We start from the raw sequence: 19,899 nt of genomic DNA on the forward strand, positions 1-19,899 counted from the left end.
TCTACTCTTGTGCATTTATAGAATTAGTGCATATTTTATTTCAGACGTCAGGAAATGCTTAAGGGTTGGGGTTTTTGGGGGTGTGAGGAAGAAAGGACAATGAGCTTATTGCCTGCCTACAGAATAGACTAAAAGGCCAGACAGGGTGAGTCCTATAATGCTTACCTGCTCAGTTGACTGAGTCAGAGGGACCTGAATTCTGGCCCCAAAGCCAACCAGCTAATGGTAGTTAGAACATAGTTGATCATAGCTAGCAATGCATCTGAATTGCTTAATGAAACTTCGATTCTTCCATTTGAACTAATCAATTTTATATGATTACTATCAGTATAAAAGAATTCGACTTAGGCTTTTAAAAACCATTTGAAGATGTAAATTGTTATCTGTTTGGCCCAAACATCATTTTGTTATATTAGTTTCACTTAAATTTTTTCCCTTAAAGTTCTTTCAGATACAAGAAGAAAACAGCTCATTATTTCTGGCTTGCTGACACAAAGACAAAACCTGTATTTTTGTAAAACCGTTCTTTACGTGGTGGTAAAGAGAAAATCTATAAATTTAAAATAAGTATATAAATTTAAAAGTTGAAAAATACTTTCACATGCCATAGTCATGCAATTTTATATTAATTTTTCTTTGCCTGACTGATTTTTTTGTTTGGGTTAGTTTTAGTGGGGAAAAACTTGATTAATTATTTATTTTCTGTTTGATTCAATAGAATTACTCATCTTAATTCATGCATCAGTGTTTACTGTTTTCAAATTGATTTATATATAATGATGGTACATGAACACCAAGTAAAATTTTACAACAAAAGCAGGTTTTAAAATTAAAAAACAAATTTTGTTAATTTTTTTTCTTTCAATAGTTTTCTTTATAATACATTACAATGAATATTTAAATTACTAAGGTTGAAACCCACCTTCATACCACTAAAGTTTAGAAATTTCCAAAGATATTTTATGCTACAGTTTTAAGAATTCAGGGAATATTCCCAAGAAAGAAATCAACCTTTTTTTATGCCCTACTCTTAATATTTACATCCCTTTAAATTGCTGACATACATTTTGTTATTTTTAAAAATAATTTTTCTTATTATATCATGATAGTATCTAGAATAGCCTTTTTTATTTTATGATTGAAATTTGTTGCATTTTACATATTCTAATGCCAGATTTAGGTTTCTTAAAGATGGAACTATAGATTATCAAGAATGAAATAGGACTGTAGCATTTCTTGGCAGCTTATATACTTGATATTCTTGAAGCTTTCACTTCCATATTCAGCCTGTGTATCCAAGACACAAAATCACAGTGCTCTGATTTTTTATTTGTTTTAATGTGCTGTTGTTATACCAGTAAATTAGCAATCAAAGGAGAAAATATATTAGCATTCTTTCAACTAAATATGTAGAAATAAGAAATAAAAACATTGGCATTTAATTTAATTACCTAATTAAATGGAGTGATCCGTACTCTGAATCCTTTGTAAAAGAGAATCACCACATAAGGGTATGGTTTTGTTAAACGCTCTTCTGAGGACATCTCAGATTTTCTCCTTGTCAGTTTCTTCTCAAGTGTTACGTTAATTTCTTTGTTGTTTCCCATTTTGTTGAATGGACTTCTCAGATGCCCTCTATTATTTATTTTACCTCTTATATCATCTCCTCCCCAGTGTCTATATCCTAATTTCTGCTATTTATGTCAAAATTATATCATTTAATAGCACCACAGTGTAAAAAATAGCTTTTTGCTAAGCAATATGTTGGCTACTTTTATGGCTAACAGCATCCTTAAATGTAGCATTTGCATATTCCTTTGCCATTCAAAAATTTTTATTGAGGTGACATTGGTTAGCCACACCATACAGGCTTCAAGTGCACAACTCTAACATCTGCATACTGCATCCCGCGCCCATCACCCAAAGTAAAGTCTCTCTTCCTTCCCATTTATTCCCTCTTTGCCCTCTTCCACCTCCTTCATGAGCCCCCCCCCCCAATTTTTTTATCCTCATATTCTTTTATAGGGAATTATGGATAATCTGATAAATAAGAAATGTATAAAAAAGTGTTCTTTTTGTTTTATTCCAGGTATTATTTTTAAATTTTTGTGTGTTTTTTTTTCTTCAAAACAGATGATCCATAATTATATGGAACACTTAGAAAGGACAAAACTTCATCAGCTCTCAGGGAGTGAACAACTAGAATCTGCAGTTCATAGTAGAATTAGGTAAGCTGTGTTATACGTTTTGCCTTGAGAAAAAAAGCGAAATAACCTGTCTATGTCTGTTTCTCTCTGTTCTTTAATCCTGGAACAATAGTTAGGCTGTTTCAAAAGCTCCCTACTGTGGCTGGAATGCTATAGGAAAGAATAGCATCGAAAAACAGAAACGGCTTTCATTATTTCCGAGGTAAATTGTGAGCCATTCCATATAAGCAGCATGTCGAGATATTTTGATTGCTTTCTAATAATGTATATTACAGTAGGTTTAAATTTTTCTGATTTGTGGGAACGCTGAAAATTTTCCAATCCTCCTGGTTTAAAGTCCTTTTTGTTAGAGAGAGGCACGTTTGAAAGGGTTAGCTAGTGAGACTTGTGTTTGATGTAGGAGTGTGAATACATTATGTAGATCTCCAGGCATTGTAGCCAATGGGCTAAGCCGGGACTCTTGGTGGAGAGGAGCGTAGTTAACAGGCTGCCTGTCGCTCAGGATAGCTGCATAAATGCTGGGAGCAGCAGCTCTCGGGTTTTGAGGTGGGGAGGACGGGGTGACGTCATCGCTCCGGAGCTGCTGCAGGATGGAGTGGAAAGCTGCTGCTGATGGCATTGTTTTCGTGGCAGCAGCTGAATGACAGATCCTCACTACAAAGATACTCCTTTGGCCCCCGTGTAGGCCTCCTGGTTCGGGCGTTTCACCATGCCAGCACAGCGCCATGAGTCCTGGATGCATGCTGCTGTTTGTGTTTGGCTTTGTTGGCGGGGCGGTGGTCATTAATTCTGCTATCTTAGTATCTCTCTCTGTTTTGCTGCTTGTGCACTTTTCTATTTCTACCGGTGTGCCAGCTCTGACGCAGAACCTACCAAGGATACTCAGGTACTCCAGTCTCTCTTAGCAGCCCCTGTTTAGTTGGTTTTTCTCAATTTTTTTGCTTCATGGGTCTGCTTTGTAACCATTTCTGTTGCAGATTGAAACAATGGAAAATGGCCTGAAGCGAGGATTTCTATTTTTATTTGTATTCATTTGTAGGCCATCACTGAGGGATGCTGCTTTGTGTTGGGAAACGTTGGACTTAGGAAAAGGGTTTTCATATTGTACTTAACCTGCAAGTGCAAGGTCAATGTGGGTTTGCTTTAAGCAGAGTGTTGAAAGAGCCAGGGGAGAGCAGAAGTCGAGTTCCAGTCCAAGTTCATACAACCTCTGGTTTAGCACCTGAGCATTTAGGGGCAAATAGCTTTCAGGCTGGGACTTGCAGTCTATTAGACACAGGCCGTAGTTGTTTATTTTGTTTCAATTTTCCTTTAATTGGTAGAGGTTCAGTCATTATTTTTTCAAATTTTGATAGCAGCTCATGAGAACTGACAATTTAAATTAATTTTCCTTCTAAATTGTATTTTAAAGTGAAAGGATATAAACCTTTTAGGGCAAGAAATGCATTTTCCTCCATTATCTACACATCAAAGTTGTGAAAGCTTTACAAAGCCTATTCACTATTGTTTAGTCAGATGTTGCCCTTTCTTTGTAGACTTGGGTGACAAATATTCGTGCCTGCTTGTGGGGGTAGTCATTAATCTCTTTTGCTTTTCTGCTGTTCGCTCTGCTTGCACCCTATAAGAACCATCTTGTACGTTTTAGAGATGTAAAGTTTTGATTTCTTTGGTTTCTAACTCATCAAACTAAAACTATCTGACTTGTTCAGCTTTCTACTTTGCCTATGGTTTTAAATGAAGGTTCATAGTGCATAGCTTTTATTATTTTATTATTTAAATGTTTAAAACACTTAACTCCTAAATTAAGAAGAATTAAAGTAGTAAATTCCTTCTATGTATTCTTTTTAATTCACAGGTCAATTCATGTTCAACATTAGCTTAAGATCCAGAAATTGAATTTTATGGTTGGTCATTTATTTCCTTTCCTGATTTTATAAAAATCAGGAGAAATCTCATTACTTGTGTATATTTTAGTATATAAAAGATTTGTGTGTGTGTGTGTGTATATATAAGCTTTTAGGAAATTAAATACACCTTAACTCAAGAATATGTCGAATATTAAAATGAGATTGATTTTAGAGGCTGTCTCAGGTTTCCATTCTGTCTGAGAAGTCAGTGCTGTGCTGTACGGAGGGTAGAGGCTTTGGAGTTGGATACACATGTTCTGTCACGTGTGGTTAGCTGGTAGACCTTTGGCAAATTGCTTAATTTCTTTGTTCCAGAGTTTCCTCCTTGGCTGTTTTTACCACATCAGGGTGGTTTTAAAAATCAGGTGAAATAATTATTTTATACTTCATAAGTTGCAAGATATAATAAATTAAACAAGTAAATAATATTTATACTTTTATGTTCCCCCTTATTAGCAGAACTATTTTAGCTCCAGCCATCTTATTGATCAAATAACATGATTAAATTGAAAAGTTCCTTGACACAAAAGTTGCTATTAATATGAACAAAAATATCAAAGTCTTCAATATGAAGATTAAATGGTCAAGAAGCAGGTAGTTCCAAGGAAAGTGCATGGGCCTTGGAGTCAAACAGGTCTGACTTTGAATCCTATCTCTGCCAATTACTAGTGTCTAAAGTTTCTGAGCATTGATTTTCCTAATCTGGGAACTGGGAATATAATCCCTATTTCTTTGTGAGGATTAATCGATAATGTAAATAAATCATCCATTTCAGTGCTTGCCACATGGTACTGAACAAATGTAATCTATTTTTTACTGCCCTTTATATATGTAGTAGATTTTATTAATGATTATTTATTTTAAATGTTAATATAACTGAAGAATATTTGTGATTTATGCATGTAAGGTAACATTTCAATAAACAACTAAAAATGGATATATTGATCTAAGTCAGTTTAAAAAGAATGTAACAAGGATTTATGATAGTTGATGATAACTTTGTTTTTAGACAATAATGGCATTGAAACATCTTAGGTTTAAATCTGCCTCTTTGATACTTTCCCACATGTGTTCCATTCTATAGTTTCTTCTGTGAATTTTACTGAAGCATTTAATACATAGAGTACTAAACATGCATGCCAACATAGTACAGAACTAATGTTCACCTTTTGGGGTTTCTTCTCAAAGTAGGATTCTAACTGGCTTGCATAATTAATTACATGCCTTCTCCCTCCCCCTAACTCTTACGTAATTTATCAGTAAAAGGAGGAGAGAAGATATATGTAGTAAGATTATTTTTCAAGAGTTGGCACAATGTAACCCAGAGCATCATTAACCCTCTTGACAGATAGTGACAGATAGCTACCGATCTCTGAAGAAAGTTCCCTCCCTATAGAAGAGTATCTGAATGATTAATAAAATCAAGATAAAGAGGTGTGAGTAATTCTTATAATTAACGGGAGTAGGAAAGTAACATTTGTATGCACAGCAGACTCCTTCCCCCAGTAGTTTTACACTTTTTCAGTAGTATTTGATGTGTGTGAAAATGAATATGTTGTCATTCATATAGAAGATAATTCTGATGACTGGCCTGTATTTTGATTTTTTTTTTTTAAATATATTTTATTGATTTTTTACAGAGAGGAAGAGAGAGGGATAGAGAGTTAGAAACATCGATGAGAGAGAAACATCGATCAACTGCCTCTTGCACACCCCCTAATGGGGATGTGCCCGCAACCCAGGTACATGCCCTTGACCGGAATCGAACCTGGGACCCTTGAGTCCGAATGCCGACGCTCTATCCACTGAGCCAAACCGGTTTCGGCTGTATTTTGATTTTTGTTAGCAATTTGATGGGTTTACATGATGTCTGTAATATCTTCCTGGTTGTCTTTGCATTTTGGGTTAGAGAGCTTTCTATTACATTTCATCTATTAAATTCCCGGTCAGTTTTTTGTTTATGTCATTAAGATATGTTTTTTAAAAAAAAGTCATCTAGTAGCTGTTAGAACTTTAAATTATCCCTCAACTTAATGTTGAGGGATAAACATAAGCCAACAACTTTTTGTTTTGCCAAATGTGGACATTAAAAAAAAATCACTTTCCAATTACTGTCATTATCATTTGATGAAAGAAAGAGCATTTTAAAATCAAAGAAGCAGAGATGTAGAAAAGGGTCATTCTCAAGAAAGAACCGATTCTATGATATATGGAAATGAATATGTGTAAAGGATGTACTATGTTATCCATTAAGGATATAAATAATGCCTATTTTTGCAGTGAAATTATGAAAACTTTATTGCTGAACCAGCATTTGGGAATAACTAGTATAAACAGAATAGTAGACGAGTTACTTTAATTTTTGTCATTTGGTTATTTTGGTGGCTCATTGTCACAAACTTGGGTTTGGCATTAATTATTATCTAGTACTTCATTGTGTACTACCTGCATTTGAATTTTCCTCCCAAATTAAACAGGAAAAGTAGCCCGAGTGTGAAGAAGTGATGAATAATTAACTCTAACTGATAAAGTCCTAATTTATTTTCTTGTGCATACAACCTTAATGAAATGCAGTATCTGACCCTAACTGGTTTGGCTCAGTGGATAGAGCGTCGGCCTGCGGACTGAAGGGTCCCAGGTTCGATTTCCGGTCAAGGGCATGTACCTTGGTTGCGGGCACATCCCCAGTAGGGGGTGTGCAGGAGGCAGCTGATCGATGATCTCTATCTCTCTCCCTCTCTGTAAAAAATCAATAAAAAATATATATATTTTAAAAATGCAGTCTCTGGACCCTTTTGCTTCACTTAATCTTTCTTAAAAATTTTAAAACTTTCTTAAAGTTTTCTGACAGTTTTATAAATCTTTTTCTGATTGTCATTAGCGAAACCCTTTGTGTTAAATGAGGGCACATTTCAAAAGTGGCTTAAGTTGTATAAAAATGAATTTACAGAATAAAATACTTATTTAGCAAAACAGAATATTTTGCCACTTTTATTTATAACCTCAGTGTTTCTATTCTAAGTTATATTCAGTCTTAGTAGTAGAGGTAGAGCTCCAAACTTTTAGTGTCTCATTTCTTGCCGGTTTCCACACTTTTGAGTTAGTGACCTAGGATAACCTTGTGGTAGGGTTGTTTCCAAATCCCTTTGATTTCGAATCTTCTATGCATCAGCAAAGGGCAGGTTTCTTGTTGCAATTCTATTATTATTGAAATTGTAACCCTTGTTCATTGAAATTTCCCACAAAGCAATGGAAACTCTACAGTCTTTCATAGAATTTTTTGGCCTCCTTGTTTGGAAAAACTGACAATGGATTTTTTCATATGTACTGTGATCGAAAGAAACTCATACATTCGTTCTGTTCTTGCTTTATGGGATAAAACTCTTTTGAGCTCTTTTTACTGTTTAATCAGTAGCCCTGATTTAGATCATATGTTGATTTTCCTTTAGGCAGGAAAGGAATACCCTGCAGAAGGTTGGGTAAACCTCTTGGGGTTAGTGTGAGGACTTGGGAAGTCTAGAAGCAGAGGTTGGGATCGCTCCCAAAGGAGGAGGTTACAAGTTTCTCTAGGACGTGAGTGAAAACTTAGCAGTTGTTCTCTCTGTGCAAGCAGACCGCCCCCCCCCCCCCACACACACAACTGCTTTCTGGGCAGGAACTCATCAGTACTTCATAAAGTTTCCTGAACCACTTCTTACTGCTTTTCTTAGTTGATTGCTTCGGGCTAATTTAAACTTCTGTGGACCTGTATTTTTTTCTTGGTAAGTCTGATTGATTGTTCAGATAGGCAGACAATACTATTTAAGAGTAATGATTCTAAAGTAATAACTGCCCAGGAGTATTACTTATAGTCATAATGAATTTTTAAAAATGAAAGCTTAATTTTTTCTCCCCTCTCCATATAGAAAAGAACGCCCTATATCACTAGGGCTTTTCCCTCTACCTGCGGGAGACGGATTGCTTACACCTGACACTCAGAAAGGTGGAGAGACCCCTGGATCGGAGCAATGGAAATTTCAGGAATTAAGTCAGCCACGTTCTCATACCAGCCTGAAGGTAAGCTTTATTCTGCTGAAAACTTCAGTTTATATTTTATGAGTAAAAATTGAAGTACTAGACAACCAAAACATAATAAAATGAAATAGTTATACATTTTAGTTGTAAAACTAATGTCTTTTCTTTTTTTGGAAATGAGCTCTTCCCAAGGAGTTTTAGTTTTTACTATTCTTTCTCAAGTTGTTAATGATACTAATGACCAACATTTCTATTTGATTTAGGCTACATTATATGAATTTAGGGTCGGGTGACTAGTGAACTTAATTTTGTTTTTTAGAATTGAAAATCATTGCCACCTGAAATCCTTGGTTTACAATTCAGTAGGGTTTTACTTTTTAAAAACTGCTCAAAACCCTTCATAAAGAAATATCCAAGAGTACATTGTGTTTCACTTAAAAAGCCGGGTGTTAATTTATTATAGGTTATATTCTTGACCAAGAACTTGTCATCAATAAGTTACATATGTTATATATATAGTATATATTATATAGTGTAATATATAAATAATATACACTAGGAGTGGAGATATACTAATAATTAGTTTTTAAAAATATTAAAGCTGTAATCTATCTTATAACATGGAATATTTATATACATATATAGGGAATGTTAGTTATAAAAGAATATTGTTACATTATAAAATCTACTCTGTCATAACGTAAACAGGCCATGTACAACGAACACACATGAGTTATTTACATCTTACCTCCTTTTCCTGCTCTCTTTTTTTCCCAAATTACCTATCATACTCTTAGGTACCTGAAGTTGGCATTTAGTTATTGACTTTGTTTCTCTCCACTAAGAACATAAAAATCCATGCAGTTTATTTACTGTTGTATTCCTGCCACTTAGAAAAGTGCCGGGCCCATAGTGACCAATTAGAACACGTTTGTTGAATGAATTATTTCTCTTAGTTGCTAGAAAGACTTGTAGGCTAATATAAATAGCCTGTTTCTCAGTTCTAGAAGGTGGAGGCATTTAGAATCATACCATTGACCTTTGAAATGTGCTCAAAACACTTAAGCAGCCAATCAATATTTGATAGCTTTTCTTCCCCTGAAAACTATTTTTAACATTGACTGACCACATCTTTTCCCCTTTTCTTTTGCTTGTTGTTCATTTTACTAGAATCTGATCATGCAGCTGCTCAGTATCAGCCCACTTGTTTGATACCAGTCCACAGTGATGCCAGCAGGAAACTCTCATTCTTACTCCTACGGCCATACTGGCTTTTTTAGCCTGCCTGTAGGATTAATAGATCTTCCCAAACACCCATCCCTCCATCGCCTACTTGCTGTGTCCCTTTCCTAAAACAAAATTAAGTAGGAGGGATACTTTTAGTACATAAAAAATGTATGTAAAATGGTAGCAATATTCTAATTACTATCAAAATGGCACCTTAAGAGAGGATTGTTGTAATTCTCTTGTTTTAACCCTACCAGACCGCTGTAGCGATTTTTCGGTAATCTCCGAATCTGCCGCTATACCGCTGTACCTAATTTTTGGTACTTTGCCTAGACCTATTTTCTACAATGTCTCCAAGTTCCATCTTATTCTAACCACTTGTTTTCATGTAACTAACATTTTTCTATATCATGTTGATTTTTTCTCTTTAATGCTCAGGAGCCCAGGTATAGGGGACAGTTAGGTTCAGGGCCTCAGGTCTGGTAGGTTTAATCCAGTGACAAGCCATAATAGAACTTTACTGGCAAGTTATAAACTGATTAACAGATTATTAATAGGGACTTAAGCATATGTGTTTTGTGTGTCCTCCCAGAGATACTAAGGCAAGCACTCCTCAGAGAGTTTTTAAATTAAAGTCCTCTACTCTGAGCCACTAAACAAGATAAAGCCTCAACAGATAGGGATTTCCAGGACTGGAGTGGTGCATTAAAAAATGGCAAAAGTCTAGTTTGTCGCCAGTGTGTGCTCAGTGGTTGAATGTCAACCCCTGAACCAAGAGGTCACTGGTTCGATTCCTGGTCAGGGCACATGCCTGAGTTGTGGGATCAATCCCCAGTAGGGGGCTTGCAGGAGGCAGCGGCAGCTGAGCGATGATTCTCTCTTATCATTGATGTTTATATCTCTCTCCCTCTCCCTTCCTCTCTCTCTCAAAATCAATAAAAACATACATATATATAAATATGTATGTATATACACATATATATGCATGTATGTGTGTGTGTGTGTGTGTGTGTGTGTGTGTGTGTGTGTGTGTATTTAAAGTCTAGTTTGTCAAGTATGTCTATTAGGACATATTATATTATTTACCCAAGCCCTGTTATTAACCAGATGTCTTTTTCTCTAACTTGGTGAAGGGCTGGGAGTCAGTTTAGAGTTCACCTGTGGACTGTGTTGCATGTACCCACTAGTCTTGGTTCCTGTGCATGACGGAAACTAGACTAGACTATCTCTAAAGTCACTGCCGACTTTCATTTCTCCCTGAGAACTTGGGAAATGACTAGGTATATTTAGGGCATGCCAGGTAAGAATTATAATTAATATTAATTTTACCAGCACAATTTTTTTCTGTGAATTAAGGTTAAGATGAAAATGCTCTGTGAGAAAACCACATGATGGGTTATAACTGAAAAAAACAGAACTGTGGGAAACCTTGTGGCAGAAGAATGGCAGTCAAAGGGACTTGCCAGTGATTGTAAAGTGATAGACCTTATCTGTTGCTATATCGAAAATTTCTCACTGTAAGAGATTTGTAGTCAATAAGGTTATATCTTCCGGTATTGGAAAATCTTCCAGGAATAATACACCTAGAGAAATGTCCGCATTGTCCTTAAAAAGAAGTATTTCTACATACTATTCCTTCATTTATCATATACAAACAAGTAAATAAATGAAATAATAGGATTTCAAGTATTGTTATATATTATTAAAAGAAAGCAAGGTAAGGGGATAGAGAGTAATTAGTAGGAGGGTGCTTATTTAGGATGGTGAGGGAAGGCCTCTCGGAGGAGGTGACTGGTACATTGACCTGAGGGCTGTGTACGTACATGGAAATGTCTGGATGAATGAGTGTTTCAGGATAATCAAATAGCATCTATGAGGGCTCTGTGGTGGGGACAGACTTTGGCACATTTGAGGAACAATTGTTTTATCTTCACCCTACTTCTGAGACTGCCAGTCTTACCTAGTGCACTGACATCCCTTTTCTCAGGGTTCCCCCAAAACATCACCTTTATAAATCTAATGGAAAGTTAAAAATTCTTACCCTACGTTGTAGCAGCATTTGACACATTTGAATACTCTGCTGTTTGAAATGCTTTTATCGACTCTGCTCACAGGACACTACTCCTTGCTGCTCCTTCCCCATTGTTGGTTGGAATTCCCAGGGCTTACAGCTCAGACTTCCTCTCTACCTAATCTGGGTCACTCAAGTTCCATATCTATAAATGCGACCCACACATCCATGTTCAAAAAGTTGAATCTCCAATCTTGACTCCTTCCCTGAACTTGCTTTTCTTTATGGGTTTCTCACATAAATATTTGTATCCTGCTTAGGTTACCACCAGTCTAGAAATACCCCCCTTCAAGACCGTTCTAAATGCCACAGCTTACATGAAGCCTCCTCTGATACCCAGTTGATGGTCTTCAAGTCTAGTTCAGAAGCTAGCTCAAGGCAAAAAGCCAAGGGGTTTTATATTGCATCATTGACAGAAAGTTTTTTGGTGGGGGGCTTCTTGTGAAATTGGTAAAAAGCAGTGTCTTATGTAAAATGACCAAAACTGTGCTGTTTAAAATGTATTTTGAAAGTTAAGGCTGGGGATGAGCAAAAAATGTTAAGGTAGGGTTGTTCATCCATTTGAATTATATTTATGAGCAAGATGAAAATAAAGGAATTGGAGGATAAAAGGCCAAGAATAACCCACAATAGTCCTGAAGAAGAGCAATAACCGCAAGAATTTGCCCTCCTAGCTACCATGACGTATTATAAGACTAATTATTAAGGTGGTGTAGTATTGCATTAGCTGCCCTTCTTCCTTTCTTTCTGCACATTTCATTCCTAAAATTACTAGGTAGGGTAAAGTAAGGTAAGTGTCCAAGGAAGTGGTAGGGGGAGGTGTCATAACCCAAGCAAAGTTAGGAGGCTACCCTTGTCAGGATAGCCTGCTGTTGACAGGACGTCGGCGGGCTGAAGGACGTTCTTGCCCAGGGACAGCCTGGCTGGAGGGGTGTCGGATCCTGAACCAAGGTGATGAGGGTCTCCCTAAGGAAAGGCTCTAGGCATAGGGTGTCAGTCTGAGCAGGTGAGGAAGCCTGATGCTTCCTCATGCAGCATCCTCCAGGGTGTGGGTGGGGGCAGTCTAGACTGAAGACACAGAAGATGTACATGGAGAGAGAAAGGCATTGGCAGGGGCAGTGGGTTTGTAGTGTCAGCGAGGAGAAGCCACAGAGACAGCACCTCTGGAAGTCAAGGGACAATAAGTTTTAGAATGGAAGGGGTTATTAGCCGTCAGCTGTCTGGAGAAGTCGAGTGAGGACTGAATTTGTAGGTGTAGGTTTGAGCAGTTGGAGTTGCAGGGCCATTAACTAGAGTGAATGTGAATTATGAAAGAAGGAAATAATAGAAAGCATAGATTACTCAGGAAAAGTATTGTAGTGGGAGGAGAGGAAAGGGATAACTTGAGTTGGCAGGGTGGAGGAAAAAGTACTCTTAATATGGGAGAGTCTGGGTTGTTTGTAGGCTTAGAAGAAGAGTCCAGTACATAGAGAAATTTAAAACAAGGGTATGTGGGAAGATGATACATCAGAATAGTAGAGGAAGGGCAGGTGGACAGGATCACATATTCCAGCTGGAATTAATACCTGCCCTATTAGCGGGACACCTCAGTTTTTCCTAGTCTTTCGCTATTACTCACAATGCTGCAGTAGATAATTGTGTACATAATTTTGTACTTGTGTTTTATAATCCCCATAGGTGGGATTGCTGGGTAGAAGCATGTATTTAAGATCTTGGTAGATATTGCCAAATTACCTGCCAAAGGGATTGTAGCCATTTGTACTTTCAGTGGCAATGCTGTATAAATTCTTTATTGCTTTATAAGTTTAGAGTTCAGATATCCCTCCCTTATGCCCAAACATGGAAAGAGAGAATGAAGTGACTTAAGTATCATTTTAAATATATGCTTTTTCTAGACCTTGTTTGGTATCAGTTTGGCAATGATTTCACAGGTTTCATCTAGTTTCAGATATACACATCTGTGTGAATATGTATCTGTACATATATATGTTCCTACACATGCCTAAAGACACGTGTGTGAGTGAATGCATGTGTGTATATACTCTAAAAAATGTATATTGTTTCCTTTGAAGAGTCTCCTGGGTTAATTGTTATTAGAATGTGACTTTAAAAAAATGTTTTTATCCATTTTTAGAGTGGGGAAGGGAGGAGAGAGAGAGAGAGATAGAAGCATGGATGAGAGAGAATCATTGTTTGGCTGTCTCGTGCATGGCCCCACTGGGGATCGATCCTGCAACCCAGGCATGTGCCCTGACCAGAAATCAAATCAGTGACCTTTTGGTGCAGGGGTCAGTGCTCAAACACTGAGTCACACTGGCCAGGCTAGAATGTGACTTTTATAACTGAGAAAAGCAATTTTAATAAAAAACAATTGCATTTGGTACCTACTTGTGAAAATTTTAAAGAATTCTTTTAATTCTGTTTTTTTTTTTTTCATGACTTGAAGTACTTTAGTGGAACTGTTGTGAGAAGCTCTGGTTCGCAGGGTTTGGTATGTAAAGCCAGTAGTCAGTGGGTGCTGCCTTCTTCAGGGGATGTGCTTAGCATGCAGAACGGGAATGTCTGAGCAGAGCCAGCATTCTTGTGCGGAAGAATTTTCCATCCTCCTCCACTTGTGCTTAAGTTCTTAAATTGTTTCTACTTCTTTAGTCTTCCCAAACTTGAATCTCTATAGCAATTGAACCTTATTCCTGTATATTTTATAATTAAATATTCCTCTTATAAAATGCATCTGTAATTTTAAATTCTCAAACAGTTAAAGCTTCCAGGTTTTAAAAATGTTTTGTTTTGAAATATTTTAGACTTAGAGCAAAATGGCAGAAATAGTCCGGAGTTCTCATCTATCCAGCACCCAGCACCCACCAGTGTTAACTGACCATTGTACAGTTATCCACACTAAGAAATTAACATTGGTACAATACCATTAGCTAAACTGCACACTGGATTTGGAGTTGGTTGGTTTTCCCACGACTTTCCTTTTCCTATTCCAGTATCCCACATTGAATTAATGTTTCCTCAGTCTCCTCCACTGTGCGACATTTCCGCAGTCTTTCATGTCCGTAAGGCTTGAAGGGCACTGGTTAATTATATTGTAGAATGTCTCTCAATTTGGGCTTTTCTGGTTTTTTCATGATTAGATTGAGGTTATAGATTTTTGGCAAGAATACTGCAAAGGCAGTATGCCTTAGGGGTGATGTTAACCTTGATCACTTATTTCATCTGGGGTGTGTCGTATCTCTCCATTGTAAAGTTACTATTTTTCGTTTTATAATTAATAAATATGCCCTGACCGGTTTGGCTCAGTGGATAGAGCGTCGGCCTGCGGACTCAAGGGTCCCAGGTTCGATTCCGGTCAAGGGCATGTACCTTGGTTGCGGGCACATCCCCAGTAGGGGGCGTGCAGGAGGCAGCTGATCGATGTTTCTCTCTCAGTGATGTTTCTAACTCTCTATCCTTCTCCCTTCCTCTCTGTAAAAAATCAATAAAATATATTTTAAAAATAAATAAATAAATATTCATGGTGGATATACTTGAGGACTGTGCAGATATCCTGTTTGTCAAACTTTGCATCCACTGATTTTAGTATCCATTAGTGGCTCTTATCTACAGTCATTACTGTGGTGTTCCAATGGTAATTTTTCTGTTTTCTCCGTCTTCTACATTTATTAACCAAAATTCTTCGGTAAGGGAGTATTGTGTTCCTTCCCTACCCCCTCCCTCACTCCCTTCCTTGTTTTGTTCGTTCCTTCCTTCTTGTTTGTACTCCTGGGCATTTATTTTATTATGTAGGTTAGCTAATACTGTCATTTATTTTGTTGCTTAAATTGTTCCAACTTTGGGCATCAAGAGCTCTTTCAGATTGACTCCTGTACCTTTTTGACATGCCCCACCATTTTTTTTTAAATTTCTTTATTGATTAAGGTGTCACATATTTGTCCTCATCCCCCCATTCCCATCCCCCCCCCTCCCCACGCATGCCCCAACCCCCTGTTGAACTTAACCGTTGGATAGGCTCATATGCATGCACACAAGTCCTTTGGTTGAACTCTCCCCCTCCCCCCACCCTCCCCTATCCTCCCTCTGAGGCCCAATAGTCCGATCGATGCCTCCTTGCTTCTGGTTCTGTTCTTGTTCCTCAGTCTATGTTGTTCATCATTTCCCCTAGATGAGCGAGATCATATGTCACTAGATATATACTTATGAGAACTGAATGTGAGACGAGCAATAATAGTTATGCTGACAGGCAGATGGATCAGTCTGTAGTGAGTTTCTTTCTGGACCAACAGTTCTTTTGAGACCCAATTTCAATGTCCACCAGTTCCTTATGTGTACATGTCAGCACTGACCCCTCAGCTCTGGATGACCCACCATATTTTTTTTTAGTTAGTCCTCCCTTCCTCCCACCTCCACCATAAGATGCTCCAGGCTCTTATATTTTCTCTGTCCCAGCCCCACAATGGACTACTTCTCCAAGGAGCCCTTGTTCCTTCTATTGGAGAATGGTTTTTAGGAATCAAGATCTAGGCACTAAGTGTGCTTGTTGGTTGGAAAGTGGTTACTTCTAGGCACCTTTTTTTTGATGCATAAGTTTGGTTTTTCATTTGTTTATATATTATACATTACCTCCTTTTGAAGTTTTGCATTAGTGTTTAAGGTAGGGTAAAATAGAAATACAATTTTAAGAAAAATGGATTATATGTTGTAATATTTCATGTTGCTTTTGCTTGTTATAGAGGGTAAGAAATTTCTTCTATAACATCAATTTTTATATATTAACTTCTTTCCTCACATATATCTTTATTTGATAACTTTAGAAACCAAACACAGATGACTGTAGGGGCTTTGAAAGGAAAAAAAGGGTGAAGATTTACTTCTTTTAATTTTTTGTACTTTCTCCCTATTTATTCACTCACTCACTCATTCATTCATTCAGTTTTATTGAGGTATAATTGACAAATAAAACTGTAAGATATATACTTTCTCTCCCTTTAAGCTCATGCTTAGAAAAGGGGAAATGGAATTAGTTCTTTCTTAGTGGGTGTTTATAAGTGAGTTTTTCCTTTTGGCAAGAATTTATTGGGTTGTATATGTTGATAAAGATGCTATTGTCTATTGAGAATGAAAATTGGTAAAACAAAACAATATATTCAGATATGATGGTGTTTAAAGCTTCTGTATCGAATGTGGCTTCTTTTGAAGTAATTGTCACGTAATTTTATTACATACTTATTGACATTTAATGTTTAAACAAGCTTTTAGAATAGGGAAAAATAGCTTTAAATATTTCCTGTTGAAGAAAAATGACCTTGTTTTTTGCATTTAAAAATACTTGTTGATGCCCACTGTGTCAGGCACAATGCCAAATACTAGACATGCTGCTAAGGTAACCAGAGTCCACATAGTTTATAAAAATTATATTAACAGTTTCACAATTTTAAATAGTACTAAAGAATCTAAAGTAAAAGGTAAGTTTCTTCAACCCTAAATTCACCCTTTCTCCCTAGTCATTGGCGTATCCTCCAGACCTTTTTCTTTATATATGCACAAAAATGATATTAATAATGTCTTTGGAAGATGATGGGTTTATGTTCTATGTATTTTTCTGCAGATTATGTTTCAGTTTTTTTCATTTAAAAATGAATGTTCATAATCTTTTCATTTTTATAGAGAGAGAGCCATCTAACTTTTGATTATATGAATAATTGAGAGGATTAAGGATGATGAGAATCCAAAATCAAAGATCACATGAACAAACATTAAGGGAGAGGCAATCTGGTCTCTGTAAAGTGAATCATGTCTTACTAATCTATGGCTTTTTGAGGGAATTATCAAAAAGTCTTTGATGAGCCCAGCCAGCATGGCTCAGTGGCTGAGTTTTGACCTAAGAACCAGAAGGTCACAGGTCTGATTCCCAGTCAGGGCACAAGTCTGGTTTCGGGCTCAGTCCCGAGTCCGCAGTATGGGGCATGTAGAAGGCAACCAATCAGTGATTCTCATCATTGATGTTTCAATCTCTCTCCCTCTCCCTTCCTCGCTGAAACCAATAAAAATATATTTTAAAAAAAGTCTTGGATGAAGTTCCAGACCAAGACTATCTAACACTTGCTTTCTGTTTTAGAGAAATGCTTTTGTCTCATAGTGAGCAAGTGTGCAGATAGAAATAAAGACTGCACAAATCTCGGTCGCCCTTTGATTATTTGTGTTTATTTAGGAGTTTCAGAAACAATGTGGGGGAGAAAGGTAGGTGCAGTAAACGTTTCCATATATGCTAGCCTGGAATATTTAGTATGTTAAAAAAGATGATTAGAATAAGTTTCAGGAAGATTTCGTACAGTTGTGTGAATAGAAAAAAGGGTTAAGTGATGAACTGCTTATTGATAAAATATAAGGTAAGACATAATTCACACGGTGACTTCTGAATCATATTGCTTAAACTAGAGGCTTAAAGGAAGTGTGATTTTAAATCAAAGTAAAACAAAGCCCCCAATCCCTCATTTTAACATAGTTGGTGATAGAAAGATGGGTCTTGTCATCCTGAGGTAGTATAAGTCAAAGATACTTAGAACTATGCTAACATTTAGTAAATACATGACATGATACTTTTCTCTTATAATCTTTCCCTCTTACCATATCAGCACTAGTCCTGAACCTGGAGGTGAGAATGGGGTTTCAAAACTTTTTGTAAAAAGTAAACGAAAGTGATTAATCATTTGGTTACTCCTCAGCTGGTATTCTCGGGACCTCAAGTGCTCAATTTGGAAGACTACTAATGCTATTCACTGAAACATAAAAGAAAGTTATTTCCTCACACTGGTTGCCAGGGCTTTAACTATAATCTGCAATTTACTACTCCTCTGAAGACAGCATTTTGAAATAAGGGAGAGAAAAATATAATAAATCATGTAGAAATGCAGCCAATTTACACTCACACAGTGCTCGGTAAGAACACTAGCATGCTTTGCACAAATAGCTTGCTCAGGACAGAAGGTGCATAACCTGCATGTATCCTGGAGACAGACTGCTCAGTGTGTCATTTCACCAGGGGCTGCGTCCTCGCTGATTTCTTCAGCCTCAGTCAGGGCCCCATTCAGCTTCAGACAGCAAACATCTGTTGAGAGCCTACTTCATCTTATGCTCAATATGCTGAGCGCTTGGGATAGAAAGACAAATAAGACATCTCCAACCACTAGGTCACGGTTAACCCAGTCCCTGGAAGCCCTTCAGCAGGCAGGCTGTGAGGTGAAACAGTGTCCTCTTTCTTGAGAAGTATCCTCAGGGTTAGGACATTCATATCTCCTTTAATAATCTGAATTTTCTTGAACCTATAACATAATTTACATCTAGATTTATTTTGTCTAGCTGTGTCTAGAGTTATGGTCCTCATTGTTTCTTTGAATCACAGACTCCTGCTAGGAATCAAATTGAAGCTATAAAATTCCACAAAATACATGTACATACAGAATTTTGTGATTCTGTTATGCTATCGAGTTGTAAATCAAAAGAGGTTTATCACCACTGCTTTAGATATTTATCTTTTTCTTGGGGAGAAAGAAATGTCAACATAAAATTTAAAGTATAAGGTAATAAGTGTGATAGTGGGATCATGAGACTAAGTTACCTTTTGTAATTTTGTCTTTACTTTCTTTAGGCCTAAAATTGATGAGTCTAAAAGACAAATAAACTGCCTGGCTTGTGTGACTCAGTGGTTGTGCATCAATCTATGAATCAGGAGTCACAGTTCGATTTCTGATCAGGGCACATACCCAGATTGTGGGCTCCATCCCCAGTAGGGGGCATGCAGGAGGCAGCTGATTGATGATTCTCTCTCACATTGATGTTTCTCTCTCTCTCTCTCCTTTTCTCCCTGCCACTCTCTCTCTCTAGAAAAAATATCCTCGGGTGAGGATTAAAAACACACACACACTAAGATTTTAGGTGATGAAGTCCATGAGGTTGCTTTCCTGTGCTTGCTGTCCATCATAGCACATGTAGCTGACTATGTCAACTATAAAATGTCTTTTTAAAAAATCCTTTATTGCTGAAATTATTACATATGTCCCCCCTTCTTCCCCCATTGACCCCCTTCAGCCAGCCCCCACCCACCCACCCACCAACTCACCCATCCACCTCTCTCCCGCCCCAAGCCTTCAGCACCCTATTGTCTGTGTCCATGGGTTACACATATATGCATACAAGGTCTTTGGTTGATTACTACCCACCCACCCACCCTCTTCCGCCTTCCCTCTGAGGTTCCGCACTCTGTTCCATGCTTCCATATCTCTGGATCCACTCCATTCATCAGTTTATTTTGTTATTTAGATTCCACATCTGAGTGAGGTCATGTGATACTTGTCTTTCTCTGACTGACTTATCTCACTTAGCATGATACTCTCCAGGTCCCTCCATGCTGTCTCAAAGGGTAAGAGAGTCTTCTTTTTTTACCGCTGCATAGTATTCCATGCTATAAATGTAC

The 19,899-nt window shown here is 37.3% G+C and overlaps 2 protein-coding genes across 5 annotated transcripts in view; one reads left to right on the forward strand and one right to left on the reverse strand.

Annotated features, from left to right (window-relative positions):
* Window positions 1-19,899, reverse strand: part of LUC7L3 (LUC7 like 3 pre-mRNA splicing factor) — a 263,776-nt gene that overhangs the window by 41,812 nt on the left and 202,065 nt on the right. The window lies entirely within an intron of this gene.
* SPAG9 (sperm associated antigen 9) overlaps window positions 1-19,899 on the forward strand; it is a 109,464-nt gene that overhangs the window by 41,013 nt on the left and 48,552 nt on the right. For all 4 annotated transcript variants that reach the window (XM_054709873.1, XM_054709874.1, XM_054709875.1 and 1 more), the window contains exons 4-5: window positions 2,134-2,228; window positions 8,020-8,170. In XM_054709873.1, coding sequence (XP_054565848.1) covers window positions 2,134-2,228; window positions 8,020-8,170 — 246 coding nt within the window. The remainder of the gene's footprint in view (window positions 1-2,133; window positions 2,229-8,019; window positions 8,171-19,899) is intronic.

This window comes from Eptesicus fuscus, chromosome 20 (genome assembly GCF_027574615.1).
Source record: "Eptesicus fuscus isolate TK198812 chromosome 20, DD_ASM_mEF_20220401, whole genome shotgun sequence".
Lineage (NCBI taxonomy): Eukaryota > Metazoa > Chordata > Mammalia > Chiroptera > Vespertilionidae > Eptesicus > Eptesicus fuscus.